Source organism: Hippocampus bargibanti, linkage group LG10 (assembly GCF_051943395.1).
Source record: "Hippocampus bargibanti isolate YZ-2025 linkage group LG10, ASM5194339v1, whole genome shotgun sequence".
In the NCBI taxonomy this organism is placed as follows: Eukaryota; Metazoa; Chordata; class Actinopteri; order Syngnathiformes; family Syngnathidae; genus Hippocampus; species Hippocampus bargibanti.
In genome coordinates, this window is record NC_142743.1 from 905,075 (window position 1) to 924,852 (window position 19,778).

At 44.0% G+C, this 19,778-nt stretch overlaps 1 protein-coding gene across 1 annotated transcript in view; it reads right to left on the reverse strand.

The window, feature by feature from the left end:
• The window catches only part of neurl1aa (neuralized E3 ubiquitin protein ligase 1Aa), a 35,396-nt gene extending 33,272 nt beyond the window's left edge, over positions 1 to 2,124 (reverse strand). The window contains exon 1 of the mRNA XM_089006232.1: positions 1,853 to 2,124. Coding sequence (XP_088862358.1) covers positions 1,853 to 1,886 — 34 coding nt within the window. The 5' untranslated portion in view covers positions 1,887 to 2,124. The remainder of the gene's footprint in view (positions 1 to 1,852) is intronic.
• Between the last annotated feature and the right edge of the window lie 17,654 nt (positions 2,125 to 19,778).

The window sequence follows — 19,778 nt, forward strand, 5'->3', positions numbered from 1 at the left end:
AATGTTTCATTCAGCTGGTTGACCTTAATGCATCCCTGTGAGAAGGAGCTAACTCATCCTCTGTCTTAAGTCTGTCCTTCTTAACTAATTGGATCCAAGTTGGGGCTTTAATTAGAATGATCAGGTGGTGTGAATGTATAAAAGCTGCAAGAGGCTTTATTGAGGCTCACTAAAATGGAACCCTTTGTTAGAATAGTTATTTTAGATTTTTAAGCATGATTACCATTGTGTGTTGCCTTTATGTTTCTATTGATAGGTTTACAGTCAAGTAAAGAGGGGATTGGTTAGGAGTTTTTTGAACATATACACTATGCCGAAAAATGACCAAAGACAGTAAATACTTTTCTTTGAAATAAATACACTTGTGAAGGTCGAAATACACAACAAACATGCAACATCCATCCATCCATTCATCCATACCGCTTATTCCTCATTAGGGTCGCGGGGGGTGCTGGAGCCTATCCCAGATCTCTTCGGGCACGAGGCGGAGGACACCCTGAATTGGTTGCCAGCCAATCGCAGGGGTTACAAGGACAAACAACAGTCACTCTCACACTCACACCTGGGGACAAATTAGAGTGTTCAATCAGCCTGCCATGCATGTTTTTGGAATGTGGGAGGAAACCGAAGGACCTGGAGAAAACCCACATGCAAGCTCCACACAGAGACGCTGGAGCGGGACACAAACACTGTGAAGGTGGCATGCTAACCTCTCAACGACCGGGCCGCCCAACATGCAACAGTCTTGAGTAATTAATTAAGCTTGAGGTCTCAAAATCATTTTTGGAGCAGACCATGTTGTAATTACTGCTTTGCTATGAGAGCCATAAGGTCTGTGAAACAAAATAGATGCACAATCATCTCATTATATGGTTACATCGAGTCTCTCCAACAAAACGATGAGTTTTGAAATAAAAAGGTATTCAGGTGTTCGTTTGCTTTGAATGGGGAAATAAAAACATTGCAGAGCCCCAACTTGTATCTGCTCCAACACACGAGATTTTGAAATGTTGAAATAGTGTATATTTTTACAGGAATCATTGAAGTTGATTTGCTTTTGCGAGCCACATAAAATAATGCGGTGGGTGGGATCTGTCCCAGGGGAGCTGACTTTGACACTTGTAAATTGAGCGCTTACACATACACATTTGAAAAGGGAAGCGGAAGTTGCAATGCATCAGTTCTTCCCATTTTACAATGCATCAGTTCTTCCCATTTTAATCATGTGTATCCCAACTTTAATGCAATGCAACGAAAGAGAAATGTTCTTGCTTTACAAAACATATTGCTCGAGAAGGGGCCAAATACGTTGATGTCTCCATTGCAAGTGAGCAGTGATTTAAAGAAAGTTGTCCCCGGAAAACGACGCTGGGACACATATACATTATTAAAATACATTATTTAAAAAAAATACGACGTCTACAATTTACGCCCACAACGTGTTTTGCAATAGGTCCGCCTCAGTTCATAGTCATATGATAAAGACAGATGTTCCCTCATCACTGTTAGCCCTGAACAACGCCGTATAGTGTACTGTAAAGCAAATTATTGACGTTTAGCTCATAATGCACAGCCGCCCTTTGTTTATTAATGAGGCAAAACCACCACCCATTCCAAGGCAAGGAGAAACACCAAAACTTGCCTCAGGCCCACTCGACAAACACTTTACAGTTTAAATCACCTTAAATGCCACTGTTAATTGTAGATGTATATGCATCTTCAGTTGCATGAGAGCCATTTCTGGCATTATCGTCACAGTATCAGCGCCCTACCTGACAACACCCTTTGTAATACAGTTTCATTCGGTAACGCGTTTTATCACGAAACATGCATGAAACAGTCGATTCCTTACCGTACAAAGCATTTCGTGTGATCTGACCACCCATTTTTGTTTGCCTCGGATCCGCTTACAGCCGCCGTGTATTTACGTTGATGCTCTCGTCGCGACGCCGGGGCGCTCGTGACATGATTCCATCCAAAGGGATCAAACAGATGCAGACACGGGAGAGCGCGACACACACCTCCTTCTTCCTCTTCTCGTGAGCGTCGCTACACGTCCATGACGACAACCCACTCGCCGAGTTCAACGAGACCTCTCGCCTCCTTGAGCCGCATCTGCTACGCGTATTTACATAAAAGGTGGAGACTCCGGCTTTTAACGCTGTCACTGCCGCAACCGTGACGTTAGGCAAAGCGCGCGCAGTGAACACTCAGGGCTGAGGTTCGTTCCGTGCCCAATGCTTTTGTTTCATGCGTCAATTTACTTTTACTTTGTGTGTTTGTCACGTTTTGCAAGGTGGTGATGGCGGGTGCGGATCCCAAAAAGCAGGCAGGAGGGAGCAGGAGGTTGTTTGACAAATTGTATTAAAATAAAGGTCAGCAGGAACAAAATGTAAAACATAAAAATGATCTGAACAGAAAAAAGTATCAAAAGAAAACCAAGTGTAAAAGTCCGCCAAGGTTAAACAAACACATGCACAGCATACAATGCATGCGATTGTCATGCCGGAAGTCTTTTTAAGTGTCACTGATTAAAACGACCAGCACCTGCGAGGCTGCAGGCAGGACTGACGTCGCTACCCGTTGGTCGCCAATCCGAACGTGGCAGTCCGCCACTGATCGGGACAACCAACACCTGTGCAGGTGCAGGCGGGGCCGGCAGCGCCACCCGTTGGTCGCCAACCAGATCATGACAGTACCCCCCCTTCAAGGGGCTGCTTCCAGAAGTCCCAACAGTCTCCCAAAAGGTCCACTCGCCAGGGAACAATGGTGGAGACGTCAACCACTGCCTCTCCAGCATACGACGGGCGGCGGCCTGATGGGAACGGGACTCGGCCTGGGGTGGACGAAGACGCGGCACGGATCGTCGTGGGCGTGAGTGCGATCCCTCTCGCACGTTCACGTGACGACGCATGGCTCAACGCGGACGTCGAACTGCCAGGCGCAGAGTGGCACCCCGGACGGTCGTATGGGACCAGGTCTCGGCCGGACGCCGACGTGGGCGTGAACTGCCCGGCACCGGGGAAACGAGACCAGTCCTGAGCCGCTCCGGGATCCAGCGGTGAGTGGGGTCTCGGACTGACGTTGACGCGGACGTTGCACGGCTCGTCGTGGTTGCGACTCAATTCGTCATGCACGACGACAGCGTGGCTGGACGTGGCCGTGCACTGCCAGACACCCAGTGTCACCCTGGACGGTCACCTGGAAGGAGGTCTCGGCCGGCCGTTGACGTGGACGTTACGTCGAGTGACGCAATTCAAACTCGACGAGGCGTGGGCTAACATGGACGTAGCATTGCCAGGCACAGGGTGGAAATGAGACGGGTCCGTTGTACCTGCGGGATCCGTTGGTTGGTTGGTTCATTCTGTCACATTTTGCAAGGTGGTGATGGCGGGTGCGGATCCCAAAAAGCAGGCAGGAGGGAGCAGGAGGTTGTTTGACAAATTGTATTAAAATAAAGGTCAGCAGGAACAAAATATAAAACATCAAAATGATCTGAACAGAAAAAAGTATCATAAGAAAACGAAGTGTAAAAGTCCGCCAAGGTTAAACAAACACATGCACAGCATACAATGGATGCGATTGCAGACAAAGCATGCAACAAACAATGAACCGACACCGGATGGTTGTGCCGGGAGTCCTTTTAAGTGTCACTGATTAAGACGAGCAGGACCTGCGAGGCTGCAGGCAGGGCTGACGTCGCTACCCGTTGGTCGCCAATCCGAATGTGGCAGTCCGCCACTGATCGGGACGACCAGCACCTGTGCAGGTGCAGGCGGGGCCGACAGCGCCACCCGTTGGTCGCCAACCAGATCATGACAGTGTTGTGTATTTTTTTGGTTAATTTTATGACATCTTCTGTACAGCTTTGTTTATACAGGTCAAAAGCCTGGGTGTCATCCTTGAACCTTGTTCATAGTCTTGTCACCTCCCGGATTGACTATTGCAATTCACTTCTCCTTGGTGTCCCTCAGAAACTTCTCAACAAACTTCAACTGGTCCAGAATTCTTCACCCCGGATCATCACCAGAACCTCATCCTATCACCCCTGTCCTTCAAGAGCTCCACTGGCTCCCTGTCAAATATAGAATCAACTTTTAATTTCTTTATACATTTAAAGCAATCCATAACCTTGCCCCGCCATACACCTATCTGACATTCCCTCTGAGTTCTCTCATATCCTCTTCCTCCCTCCACCTCTGTGTGCCCCCCTTGCCCGTCTCAGCACGGTGGGGGACAGTGCTTTCAGCTGCTCTGCCCTCAACCTCTGGAACTCACTTCCTCCCAACCATTTTTGTGTAGCTCTATCTCTTGTTTCTATTTATAATTGTATTTTATTTATTGTATTCTATTTATAATTGTATTTTATTTATTATTGTATCTATGCTTGTCTGTTACTGTTAAGTGTCCTTGAGAGCTTTGAAAGGCGCTTGGAATAAAATGTATTATTATTATTATTAATTATTATTATTATTATTATTATTATTATTACTTCAACCATTGTTTTACACCATCCCTCCCCTTTTGTTTCACCTTAGAAATTAACTGTCTGTATTGTGTCAATAGTTGCTTTATAAAGTGAGTATTGTGGTCAAAGTCACACGACCAAATGGTGAGACTTAAAATATATGTTATGAATTTGGGAAAAACATTAAAATGTTTAATCTCCTCCACATATTACATACAGAACACACAACAAATGAATGAATAACTAGTTTTCAAATCTGAGGTCAAGAATAACGATTGTTATTGTAGTTGTTGTATTAAGTTCATCCTGTCTACTTGATATCTAATTTAAAACAGATTCTTATCTTACAGACAGTGTATTGTCGGTGTTCAAATACAGTGGTACCTCGGTTCTCGAACGCCTCACTCTTCGAACAAATCGGTGTTCGAACAAAATATTCGAGATATTCTTGCTTCGGCGTTCGAACATCAATCGGTGTTCGAACGCCAATACGACGCGTGAGTGCGTACGCGAGGGTGGGGAGCTGAGCGGCGCACGGGTGTATCGCTCTCTCCGTGACCAACTGTTGTCGCTAGCGGACGTGCTGCGTTTTGCTCTAGCGTTTAATATAGGTGTACGAAGAGTTTTAGCCCCTAATCAGGCCTCCAAAGAAAGTAAGTGCTGCTTAAAGTGACAAAAGAAAAGTAGTGCGTACAACTATTGCATTTAAGAAAGAAATAATTGCAAAATATGAAGGAGGTGTGCAAGTGTCTGATCTGGCGAGGGAATACAGCATGGCGAAATCTACGATCAGTACGATATTAAAGAATAAGGAGGCTGTGAAATGTAGTGATGTGACTGTGGGGGTGAGAGCAAGTGTCATTGGATAGATATTTGAAGAGAAAAGAACATCCTGTAGCCGAGTCATCCGTAGCTGTCACGTTCCGAGCGAGAGTGACGGCAGCTGACTCGTCGGAACGTAGTGGAATGTTTGGGATCCCAAAGCAGACACGTACTACCCACGCAGGATGTTTATTCACAAATAAAAGAAAACACAGCGAGTAAGAAGGCAGGGGGTGATCGACCCGCTTACTACGCCAAAAAGCAAATGGCACACGAGGGTGCAAAATTACGCAATCTCGGAAGATGACATCAATTTACGGGACTGAGGGAAAATACCTCGGACCGGATACACTCGCGCATCGAAGGAAGAGTCCAGGTACTGTGGCGAGGTGAGTCAATCATCCGGCATTGGTGAGGTGATCGCGAACCGTATAAATGCCCCATGTCCGTGATTAGAGAATGACAGCGGGTGGAGAACGGCCGGGAGAGGCAGCCCCGCCCCCCCGCCCCAGCTGTCAACTCGCAAGTGACAGGAGCAAAGAGATGGTTTCGGTGTTCGAAAAAAATCGCTTTTCGAACAGGGTCCCGGAACGAATTATGGTCGAGAACCGAGGTACCACTGTACCTGACATGTTTCGGCGTCTACTTCCGCCTTCGTCAGAGTGTCCAATAGGTATTTGAACACCGACAATACTCTGTAAGATAAGAATCTGTTTTAAATTAGATTGTTATTGTAGTTTACATACATAGGCAGTAGACTGAAAGGAAGGCCAAAGAGGAGGTTTATTGCTGGATGCACAAAACAGAGTGAGATGGAGGAAACATTCTATTTCCTCAATTACATATGGTTGGGTGGTGGCTCGTCAATCGATTTCACTGTGCAGAAGGAGCTTCTGTTGTTGAAAATTTGTCTTTTCCCATGCATTTTAGTGGGACTTTTTCAAGCCAAATTTGCACACAGTGAGACCTCAATTTATGAACACCTTATAATCCCAACTTTTTGTTTTACGAACGTCAAATTTATGAAAATTAAGCCTTATAATAAGAACTATTTTCATATTACACACTTCGGCGAAAGTGTGTAGACATAATCTTCTGCGGAAGAACATCAAAGCACACGACCTTCGGCTCTGGCGGAGTGATCTTCGGCAACCGAACAGCGCTCCAGCCGGCACTCCTTTCCACACCCCCTCGCATTGAATGCACACGTCGATCGTCTTGGAGCTTTTTGCTGATAATTTTACGATTATGGCACTGAAGAAGCCCAAGAAGAAACAAAATAAAATCACTGTCACTGAGAAGAAGGAGATAATTGAAAAACACGAACGACTTTTGCGTTTGTGTGATTTAGTGGGCGAGCACGGCTATGCTAAATCAACCATTGCTACCATCCTTCGCAAGAAAAAAGCCATCAAAGGTGCGTCTGTTGCAAAAGGTGTTTCCATGCTCTCAAAGCGACGGTCTCGGGCAATCGAAGAAGTTGAAGAACTTCTGTTAATTTGGATTAACAAAAAGCAGCTATCCGGCGACAGCGTGAGTAAAGCTATTTTATGCAAGAAAGCACGGCTAATTCACGCCAATATCGCCATGTGCCAACCTGGAAGTTCGGCGCTTATTGAGGATTTTAAAGCCAGCAACGGATGGTTCGAGAACATCTGAGGAGGAAATGGCTGCAGCATCAAGTGAGCTCATAAAGGCAATGTTGGCAAAGTGGAATTATGTGCAGTTCCATCCAGAAAAGACTGTGGCTATGACAATCATCAACATGATGAACGATAATGTGATGCCTCAGCTTCGTAAGACTTTACAAGTCAGAAAGCAACAGGTGTCAATTAAGAGGTTTTTAATCAGCAAAAATGATGAGGAGTCTCCAGAGAAAAAAGAAGAGAAGCCACACCAGAGGTTAAGTTACCAACAGTCCTTATGGAAGGTGACTCTCCTTCCATAAGCCATCAACGACCATCAAAAAGGTAAATAAAACTTTATTTTACAGCACAGTTTATTTCTTTAATTATAGTCCTCATGTAATGCGCCTCTCTTTCCAAACAGCAAGTCCTTTTGACCTTCGACCTCCAACGACATTCCATCAAGCCATCAATGACCATCACAAATGTAAATCAAGTGACTTTATGATACAATGCAGTGTATTTCTTGCATTACAATACAATAGCACATTTATTATACATAGGATAAGGTAGGTTGCGTGTAGCTTTAAGGCTTATTTAGTTGAAAAGTATATTTTAGGGAAACCCGAGAAGGGATTATTCCCATTTTTTACACAGTTTTCCCATATACACTCTGTCTGGGAACCAATTAAGTTCGTAAATTGAGGTCTCACTGTATTTGCAAGTCTTGTTTATTCCATCCAAGTAGTTCAGTGCCCCCTCTCTCCCTGTCATAATCTACCCATTTGTAAATTAACATCTGTCTCCTTGTTGACATTTTCCAAATGTGTAGTCATCGTTATTTGTTTTTCATAGTATATATATATATATATATATATATATATATATATATATATATATATATATATATATATATATATATATATATAAAATCCTATGGCCTATCCTATGGCCAACCAGTCAGAGACTCAACACAAATTGTTCACGAAGTAAACAATTCATTTGCGTCAAGTTCGCTCTCAAAATGGCAGGGAAAAAATCCACAGCAAAATGAAAATATAAAGACGAACACAGGATGTTTTTACAGAGTGCGAGCGTTTCTATTTTTTTGTGGAGCGTAAGGGCAAGCCATTCTGCCTTATATGACTGGCGTCATTGGCGCATTTCAAAGCGTCAAATCTTCAGCGCCACTTCAGCTCAGTCCACGTGAACATCGACCAAGAATTCCCCAAAGGGACTGAACTTCGCAAGCACAAGTTTGTCACTTTAAAAACTCAGACTGAAAAGCAGATAATTTTTTTCCAAAGATTTACAAAGCACCCAGAGACCGTAAACGCTAGCATCATACCAACTGGCTTGAAACATTGCACAGTCTATAAAGCCATACAACGAAGGGGAGTTTATTAAGAAATGCCTCACTGACGCTGTTGAAATTTTGTCTCCTAAAACGACAAACTAAAACAAATGGTAGCAGATGTCCAATTGTCCCGCCACACTGTTGAACGCAGAATTTCAGACATGAGCACCACTATTGAATCACAGCTGCACTCTGACCTTCAGGCATGTGAGTTTTTAGTGTCGCATTGGATTAAAGTTGTGACATACAAGACAAGCCTCAGTTGGCAATATTTGCATGGTCTGTGACAAAGGATTGTGCGATCACAGAAGAACTCCTTGATATTGTGCCATTAAAAGACAGAACCCGTGGCATAGACATGAAGGAAACAATGATGGCTACATTTGCGAAAGCAAATCTGCCCATACCAAAACAGACTGCAATAGCCACGGACGGAGCACCTGCCCTGATCGGATCTGTGAACGGGCTTGTGGGGCTGTGCAAAGCTGACCAAACATTTGCTGAGTTTTGGAATTTCCACTGCATCATCCACAGGGAGCAACTCGTGTCTAAATCATTGAATTTAGAGAATGTCATGAAGCCTGTGATGGAAATCGTCAACTACATCCGCACTCATGCGCTTCACCACAGACAATTCAAGAATCTCATTGTTGAGTTGGACCAAGGGCTTCCAGGTGACCTGCCGCTGCACTGCACTGTAAGGTGGCTGTCAAAAGGCAAAGTACTTTCTTGCTTTTTTGAGCTGTTGGATGCCGTGAAACTGTTCATGGAAGAGAAAGACAAGGACTATCCCGTGCTCTCGGACCACGAGTGGATTATTGATCTGGCTTTTTTGGTCCACATGCTGTGTCACTTGGACAAACTGAAACTTACCCTGCAGGTAAGTCAAAAATTCTGCCTGATTTGGTGCAAAGTGTGTTTGCGTTTGTCAACAAACTGAAGCTGTTCCGCCCTGGATAAGCAAAGAGCCAGATATGCAACACTGGTTGAAAACTTGTACGAAACCTTTGTGACCCGATTCCGGGATCTACAACTGAAAAGGCCGTAGGTTACGTTCCTTGTCGACCCGTTCAATGCGGAGATGGATTGTTTGAAAGCCCCGCTAGTCACAGATGAAGCTGCGGCTGAGTTAGAGATGATCGATCTTTGTGAGGAAGATCAATTGAAACCTGCTTTAAGGGAAGGGACCATTGAGTTCTGGAAACGCGTGCCAATGGAAAAAATACCCCAATGTCAAACCGGCTGCGCTTAAGATACTGTCAATGTTTGGGGCAACATACGTCTGCGAGTCTGTGTTTTCCACCCTGAAACATGTGATATCAAAGCATCGATCAGTTCTGACTGACACTCATGTAAAAGAATTGCTTCGAGTTGCAACAACAGAATGCAAACCAGATTTAATAAGGATTGTCCAAGACAAAGAATGCCGGAAGTCCCACTAAGCAACATGCACATTATTATATTTTTGTTTGTGGACTTGGTTGAACTGAGTTTGTGTGTGTAAAGACAGTGTTCTTTGTTGCCTGTGGTTTTAGTACTCTATGAGTCAATTTCCGATATATTTGTTGATTTTGTATTTCAAATGTGATACTTATAATAAATCTGTCTGAGCAGAGTTGTGTGTGAGGGATGGGGCGATGGGCATGTGTTCCCATGTTCATCAAAGTCAGCGTTATTGTCTAATTTGCTGATATACATGAGATACAGCACAGATGAAATTACTGTCCTCTCGGACCCAGCGTGCAAGGCACTTAGAATGACTTGAACAAACAATAAACACAAAAAACGCCAATATGCCAGGAGAGAGAGGGGAGCCGCTGCGTGTTCACGCACCACCATCTTGACGTGGCTGTTTGCAGTAACATAGTAAAAAATGTGGCTTTTAGTCTCTGACTGGTTGGCCACCCCTGTACTACAGTATATTTGTAGCACCAAAGAGCCTCGATCTTGAAAGCCCAAACCTATCCTTACCCTTGAGGAAAATATTAACTGAATAAAATACACCATTTTTTTTGGACAGCACCCATAGACTTTTGGGGAGAAAAATGTCAACGTATGTTTACTACATGTCATTTTGCCTTCTGGTGCTTTATGGAGAAAATTCCTATCGTGAATTGTGCTTCTTGCTGCTGCCAGACTCAATGTGTCACTGGAACATCCTTCCTTTTTACAGAACCATTTACTACCACTGATTTCTTGGCCTCAACCTTTTAAGAGCTTTCTTTGTTTGCCTGCAGCCCCCGACCCTCCACAGTAGACTGAGACTCATCCCTCAGGGAATTGTACATACAGTTGTGTTACATAACACAAAGTGCTCTGCAGCCAATGGTTCATTGCACTTTAAATAGATGCATCAGAACTTTCATCAGAATTACTTGGTTTTTATAAAAAGGCAGGAGTCAAGGAAGTCCACACCATGTTTATCAACTATATATCTATCAGTGACGTGCAGTCAGGGGAGGCAGGTGAGGCTGTCATCATGGAAATATCAAATGAAAAAATAAATTAAACAGTTATATTTATTTAGTGATTTGTACTTTAAAGTTCTTTTCCATTTAACGTCACCGTTTTTGGGATTAATTTTCAAAATCGCAGAATCTTCACATTTATCGTTCAAATACTGAGTAGAGAAGAGCGGTGAGCCAGCAGCCGGCCAAGCCTCGCCATGAATTGCGCAATGACTATGCTAACTGTGCTGGCTTGCTCTGCAGTGAGATTGCATTGCTGCCCCTCTGCATATCGCTATTAAAGTGTTCAAAAGCTCTGAAACCCTTCTATCACACATCACACCGGATATTTTTCTCCAGCCCTTCCAGCCTGCCTGGACACGCTTCTTCACCTCTTTTCCACAGTCTCCATTGCTCTGGACAGTTGACCCCAAGTACTTAAAATCCTACACTTTCTTTATCTCTTCTCCCTGTAGCATCACTCTTGCACATGGATCCCTCTCATTCACACACATATATTCTGTCTTGCTGCAACTGATCTTCATTCCTCTCCTTTCCAGGGCATATCTCCACATCTCTAGTTTCTCCGCCACCTGTTCCCCATTCTCGCTACAGATCACAATGTCATCTGCAAACATCATGGTCCAAGGAGATTCTTGTCAACATCGTCTGTCAGCCTGTCCATCACCATAGCAAACAAGAAGGGGCTCAGAGCTGACCGCTGGTGGAGTCCCACCTCCACCTTGAATTCCTCCGTCACACCGACAGCGCACCTCACAACTGTCTTACAGTCACGATACATGTCTTGCACCGCTCTGACATACTTTTCCGTCACTCCAGACTTCCTCATGCAATGCCACAGCTCTTCTCTGGGCACCCTGTCGTACGCTTTCTCCAGACCTACAAAGACCCAATGCAATTCCTTCTGACCTTCTCTGTACTTCTCTATCAGCATTCTTAAAGCAAACACTGCATCTGTCGTACTTTTTTTTTTGGCATGAGGCCATACTGCTGCTCACAAATGTTCACTTCTGCTCTTAGTCTAGCTTCAACTACTCTTTCCCAGAGTTTCATTGTATATGGCTCATCAACTTTATTCCTCTGTAGTTAGTACAACTCTGCCCATCTCCTTTCTTCTTAAAAATGGGCATGAGTACACTTCGTCTCCGTTCTTCAGGCATCTGTTCTACATCTTGTTGAATAACCCAGTCAGGAACACCACCGCCACCTGTCCAAGACCCTTCCATACCTCGATTGGTAAATCAGGCCCGAGTGCCTTTCCCCCCTTCATCCTCTTCAGCGCCCTCCTCACTTCATTTAGTATCTGAATGTCCTCACTTCAGCCTTTCGTTTCTTCATCTTCCTCACTGCCAGCGTCATCCTACACACCACCAACCTATGCTGTCTGGCTACACTCTCACCAACCACTGCTTTGCAGTCACTGATTTCCTTTAGATGGAGCCGTTGACACAAAATGTAGTCTACCTGTGTACTTCTGCCACCACTCTTATAGGTCACCCGATGTTCCTGTCTCTTCTGAAAGAAAGTATTCACAATAGCCATTTCCATTCTCTTAGCAAAGTCAGCCACCATCTGTCCTTCAGCATTCCTCATCTGGAGTCCAAACCTGCCCATCACCTCCTCATCATCTTTGTTTCCTGCGCCAACATGTCCATTGAAGTCTCCACCAATTACAACCCTCTCACTTCTCGGGATGTACTGTATGACTTCATCAAAGTCCAACCAACATTTCTCCTTCTCCGCCAGCTCACATCCTACTTGTGGGGCATACCCACAAACAACATTGAACATCACACCTTCAATTTCTAGCTTCAGACTCAACATTCTATCTGCTACTCTTTTTACTTCTAATACATTCCTAACAAACTCCTCTTTTAAGATAACCCCAACTCCATTTTTTTTCTGTCTTCACCATGATAGAACAATTTAAACCCTGACCCTAATCTTCTAGCCTTGCTCCCTTTCCACCTGGTCTCCTGGACACACAGTATGTCTACCTTCCTTCTCTGCATCATGCCAACCAGCTCTCAACCATTACCTGTCATTGTTCCGACATTCAATGTTCCTACTCTTAGTTCTATACTCTTGGCATTCCACGTCTCCCTTTTCCTCCAGGCACACCTCCCTCCTCTCCTTCGACCAACAGTAGTCAATTTTCCACTGGCACCCTGAAGGTTAACAGTACCAATGGCGGCCGTTGTTAACCTGGGCCTCGACCGATCCGGTATAGGATTCAGAGGTTTGATTCGCATATTTGTATTGTGTGTTTTATATATATATATATATATATATATATATATATATATATATATATGCAGTAAAGTCTCGTTATATCGATATCGGTTTTATCGATAGTACTGCTTATTACGATACTATTTCTATGAACGCAAGGAGAAAATTACATGCGCGCAGGGTCGGATATATCGATAGTCCCGGTTATATCGATATTTTTTCGGACTCCCGAGAATATCGATATAACGAGACTTGACTGTATATATATATATATATATAGATATATATATATAAAAAAAATCCTCGTCTCACCCACCATGGGTGGTGTCTGTCCCCATTTCAGCTCGGGTCCTCTACCAGAGGCCAGGAAGCTTGAGGGTTCTGCGCAGTATCCGTGCTGTTCCCAGCACTGCGCTTTTCTGGACCGAGATATCCGATGTTGTTCCCGGGATCTGTTGCAACCACTCGTCGAGTTTGGGGGTCACTGCCCCAAGTGCTCCGACCACCACAGGCACGACTGTCACCTTTCTCTCCAGCTCCTCTCTGAGCCCTTGGTATTTGTCGATTTTCTCATGTCTGAATTTCTACAGTTTAGCTGGTGTATATAATGTACAGTCACTGTACATTCTAAACACTGTACTACAGTGTTTATTTTATTTTATTGTTATCAAAAATGTGTGCATAGGTGAGGCACACAGTTCTCCGGCCTCATGACAGGGGGCGCTGGTGAGTAGAGATTCTTCTTGCGACTCCTTGGCTGCAGAGTCATAGAATTAGTGACGGCAAGCTACAGTAAACAGTTAGCAAGTTAAGTGCAAACATCAAGTCATTTTTTTCGTGTTGCTTGGCCTTATTTTTCAGAATGGAGGATTACATATATATATATTCAGTCGGAGCATGAGATAATAATTAAAAGGAGACCAACACCAGACTGTATAGCTCACAAATGGTGAGGGATGAATGTAAATCTCCTGGACAGCTTCTCAGCTTTTTGGCCAAGAAGGATCTCATTGAAACTATTCCTGAAGCGACAAAGTTGCTCCAGCTCATGCTCACTGTTCCAGCTACTACAGCATCAGTGGAGCGGTCATTCTGAGCACTGAAAAGACTGAAAACATACAGTCGGAACAGGACTGATTAAGGACGATTTCTTCACTAGCAGTGATCTCCATTGAGACAGAGAGACTTTTAAAACTGAAGAAATATAAGGAAGGCTTCTACAAAGACGTTTTCGATGCCTTTCTTCAGAAGGAGCGGCACATGGACTTCATTTATAAGTAAACATAACACGATAATAACTTTTTTTCAAAAATTCTATGCTACAGTTTGTATACAGTATATAGAGAATGCTGACAGGACATTTTAAACAAAACATGTTAACTGTTGCCAATCAAATGTTGAATAAGCTACTCTGTTGAGTTCATATGTTTGTAAATGTGACTGTGATGACGTCAGCGCCTCATCAGCCATATATATATATATATATATATATATATATATATATATATATATATATATATATATATATATATATATATATATATATTTCTTTTCCTTTCGGCTTTTCCCCTCAGGGGTCGCCACAGCGAATCAATGTCCTCCATCTATCCCGGTTTTGTGCATCCTCTTCTCTCACACCAGCTACCTTCATGTCCTCTTTGACCACATCCATAAACCTCCTCTTCGGTCTTCCTCTCGGTCTCCTGCCTGGCAGTTCAAGGCTCAGCATCCTTCTCCCGATATTGTCACTCTCTCTCCTCTGGACATGTGTACCAAACCGTCTCATTCTGGCCTCTCTGACTTTCTCTGCAAAGCCTCTAATATGAGTTGTCCCTCTAATGTACTCATTCCTGATCCTATCCAACCTGGTCATTCCCAAAGAAAACCTCAACATCATCAGCTCTGCTACCTCCAGCTCTGCTTCCTGTCTTTTCTTCAGTGGCACTGCAGTCCAAACATCATGGCTGGTCTCACCACTGTTTTATACACTTTTCCTTTCATCCTAGCTGAAACCCTTCTATCACACATCAACCCTGACATTTTTCTCCAGCCGCTCCAGCCTGCCTGGACACGCTTCTTCACCTCTTTTCCACACTCTCCATTGCTCTGGACAGTTGACCCCAAGTACTTAAAATCCTCCACCTTCTTTATCTCTTCTCGCGGTAGCATCACTCTTGCACTTGGATCCCTCTCATTCACACACATATATTCTGTCTTGCTGCAACTGATCTTCATTCCTCTCCTTTCCAGGGCATATCTCCACATCTCTAGTTTCTCCGCCACCCGTTCCCTGTTCTCGCTACAGATCACAATGTCATCTGCAAACATCATGGTCCAAGGAGATTCTTGTCAACATCGTCTGTCAGCCTGTCCATCACCATAGCAAACAAGAAGGGGCTCAGAGCTGACCCCTGGTGGAGTCCCACCTCCACCTTGAATTCCTCCGTCACACCGACAGCGCACCTCACAACTGTCTTACAGTCACGATACATGTCTTGCACCGCTCTGACATACTTTTCCGTCACTCCAGACTTCCTCATGCAATGCCACAGCTCTTCTCTGGGCACCCTGTCGTACGCTTTCTCCAGACCTACAAAGACCCAATGCAATTCCTTCTGACCTTCTCTGTACTTCTCTATCAGCATTCTTAAAGCAAACACTGCATCTGTCGTACTCTTTTTTGGCATGAAGCCATACTGCTGCTCACAAATGTTCACTTCTGCTCTTATTCTAGCTTCAACTACTCTTTCCCAGAGTTTCATTGTATATGGCTCATCAACTTTATTCATCTGTAGTTAGTACAACTGTGCCCATCTCCTTTCTTCTTAAAAATGGGCATGAGTACACTTCGTCTCCGTTCTTCAGGCATCTGTTCTACATCTAAGATCTTGTTGAATAACCCAGTCAGGAACACCACCGCCACCTGTCCAAGACCCTTCCATACCACGATTGGTAAATCAGGCCCGAGTGCCTTTCCCCCCTTCATCCTCTTCAGCGCCCTCCTCACTTCATCCTTGCTAATGTTTGCTACGTCTTGGTCCACAACAGTCACATCTTCTACTGTTTGTTCCTTGTCATTTTCCTCATTCATCAATTCTTCAAAGTACTCTTTCCATCTTGCCATCACACGACTGGCACCTGCTAATACATTGCCATATCTATCCTTAATCACCCGAACCTGCTGCAGGTCCTTACCATCTTTGTCTCTCTGTCTCGCCAGCCTGTAAAGATCAGTCTCACCTTCCTTGCTGTCCAGCCGAGCATACAAGTCATCATAGGCCTCTTGTTTGGCCTTTGCCACCTTTACTTTAACCGTGCGCCGCATCTCCTTGTACTGCTGTCTACTCTCGTCCGTCCTCTCAGTGTCCCACTTCTTCTTTGCTAACCTCTTTCTCTGTATACACTCCTGCACCTCCCCATTCCACCACCAAGTCTCCTTATCTACCTTTCTTCCACTCGTTACACCAAGTACTTTGCGACCTGTGTCTCTGATTATGTTCGCTGTAGTTTGCCAGTCATCTGGAAAGACCTCTTGCCCACCCAGTGCTTGTCTTACCTCCTTCCTAAATGTCATGCAACACTCTTCCTTTTTCAACTTCCACCATTTTGTCCTCACTTCAGCCTTTGGTTTCTTCATCTTCCTCACTGCCAGCGTCATCCTACACACCACCAACCTATGCTGTCTGGCTACACTCTCACCAACCACTGCTTTGCAGTCACTGATTTCCTTTAGATGGAGCCGTTGACACAAAATGTAGTCTACCTGTGTACTTCTGCCACCACTCTTATAGGTCACCCGATGTTCCTGTCTCTTCTGAAAGAAAGTATTCACAATAGCCATTTCCATTCTCTTAGCAAAGTCAGCCACCATCTGTCCTTCAGCATTCCTCATCTGGAGTCCAAACCTGCCCATCACCTCCTCATCATCTTTGTTTCCTGCGCCAACATGTCCATTGAAGTCTCCACCACTTACAACCCTCTCACTTCTCGGGATGTTCTGTATGACTTCATCAAAGTCCAACCAAAATTTCTCCTTCTCCGCCAGCTTACATCCTACTTGTGGGGCATACCCACAAACAACATTGAACATCACACCTTCAATTTCTAGCTTCAGACTCAACATTCTATCTGCTACTCTTTTTACTTCTAATACATTCCTAACAAACTCCTCTTTTAAGATAACCCCAACTCCATTTTTTTTCTGTCTTCACCATGATAGAACAATTTAAACCATGACCCTAAGCTTCTAGCCTTGCTCCCTTTCCACCTGGTCTCCTGGACACACAGTATGTCTACCTTCCTTCTCTGCATCATGTCAACCAGCTCTCAACCATTACCTGTCATTGTTCCGACATTCAATGTTCCTACTCTTAGTTCTATACTCTTGGCATTCCACGTCTCCCTTTTCCTCCAGGCACACCTCCCTCCTCTCCTTCGACCAACAGTAGTCAATTTTCCACTGGCACCCTGAAGGTCAACAGTACCAATGGCGGCCGTTGTTAACCTGGGCCTCGACCGATCCGGTATAGGATTCAGAGGTTTGATTCGCATATTTGTATGTGTTATATATATATATATATATATATATATATATATATATATATATATATATATATATATATATATATATATATATATATATATGCAGTAAAGTCTCGTTATATCGATATCGGTTATATCGATAGTACCGCTTATTCCGATACTATTTCTATGAACGCAAGGAGAAAATTACATGCGCGCAGGGTCGGATATATCGATAGTCCCGGGTTATATCGATATTTTTTCGGACTCCCGAGAATATCGATATAACGAGACTTTACTGTATATATATATATATATATAGATATATATATATCCGGGATCTGTTGCAACCACTCGTCGAGTTTGGGGGTCACTGCCCCAAGTGCTCCGACCACCACAGGCACGACTGTCACCTTTCTCTCCAGCTCCTCTCTGAGCCCTTGGTATTTGTCGATTTTCTCATGTTCCTTCTTTCTGATGTTTCCATCACTCGGGACCGCTACATCCACGACAACGGCTTTCCTTTCCCCTTTATCTATGACCACGATATCTGGTTGGTTGGCCATTACCATCTTGTCAGTCTGTATCTGGAAGTCCCACAGGATTTTTGCTCGGTCATTCTCCACCACCTTGGGAGGTGTTTCCCATTTTGACCTTGGGGTTTCCAGTCCATACTCCGCACAGATGTTTCGGTAGACTATGCCAGCCACCTGGTTATGGTGCTCCATGTAGGCTTTCCCTGCCAGCATCTTACACCCTGCAGTTACGTGTTGGATTGTCTCAGGTGCCTCTTTGCACAACCTACACCTTGGGTCTTGTCTGGTGTGGTATATCTATATATATATATATATATATATATATATATATATATATATATATATATATATATATATATATATATATATATATATATATATATTATTTTCCTTTCGTGTTTCCCTTCAAGGGATCGCCACAAAATCAGTGTCCTCTAACTTTAGAGGTTTGATCCGCATGTTTGTTTCGGCCAAGCCTTTACGTCGGATGCCCTTCCTGACACAACCCTCTGTATTTATCCGGGCTTGGGATCGGCGGTGTGCATTTCACACCTAGGCCTTCAGTGAAGTCCTACTTAGTCCGACTTGAACAAATATCCCTCGTAATACCATAATTTATGACACAACGGCTGGAGATATCATTTAGAAAAGCACACGCACGCAGTACTGGGCGTGGCATCACCTTAATCGTCTACAACACAGGCTATCTTCCGGAGCAATTACACATCAATAAATCTGCATCAGCAATTAGAACTTGTCACTATACGTGATACTGCAAACCCTTAAAAATAAAAGAAAATTTAAAATCATTTGTCCACAAAGTTTTATGAAGTCCACCAAGAATATGCAATCTTTAACAAGATTTCACGCTAAATTACAAAATGTTTAATAGAAGAAAAACAACAAGACGTTCACAAAACGAACTATTTGTTGAAAATAAAAGTAAACTAATCTTTTTCATTTGTTCGTGAGAATAGGCTTACCTACATGCGACAGCGAGTTGTCCTCTCCTTCAGCCATTGTGGGTTAAAAAAGCGAGTAGATATACTTGGTTTTTCTGCGAAAGTTTCCGGGTCTGATCTGTTGTCAGCTTGGTTGATTTGCATAGCGCTGCCTCCGCTGAGGGCTGAGGTAAAGTGAGTATCCAATCACAGGACGCGTACGTCATGTTCAACGCGAGGCCCTCTAGCTGGCCTTACTGTGCCAACTCGTGACCTGATTGCCTACCGCAACTGTATGTCAAGTACATGTGCCCGTTCATGTACAGCGCACAGACGCCCTCACTGTTGATTGAAGGCGTCGGTCAGATTTCATCCAGCCTGGCGACACAAACTAGCTGAATTCTGATTGGATTAAAAACTCTGACCTAAAACTACAACACTGAAAGGAGCATAACCAAATGGCTATAATATAACACCAAGAAAACAGTAAGTAGAATATATATATAGAAAAAAATACTTTTTTAATGAAATTGACTTTTATTATTATTATGATAATGATGTCTGATTATGTTAGGCCAGCAGATAAGGCCTTGCTGGCCCTGACGGCCCACCACTTTTGGCCTGTGACGGTTCTTGGCGGCCGTGCGGTGATTTTCGTCGGCTTAATTAAACACACAAAGACCGTTGCCCCATCCCGCACATTCAAGATTTTTCCGCAAGTTTGGCCGGCCCCGTGATCTTTTCTAAAGTAGATCTAGTTTGCGGTTATCACCAGGTGCCGGTACGGGCTGAGGATGTGCCAAAAACC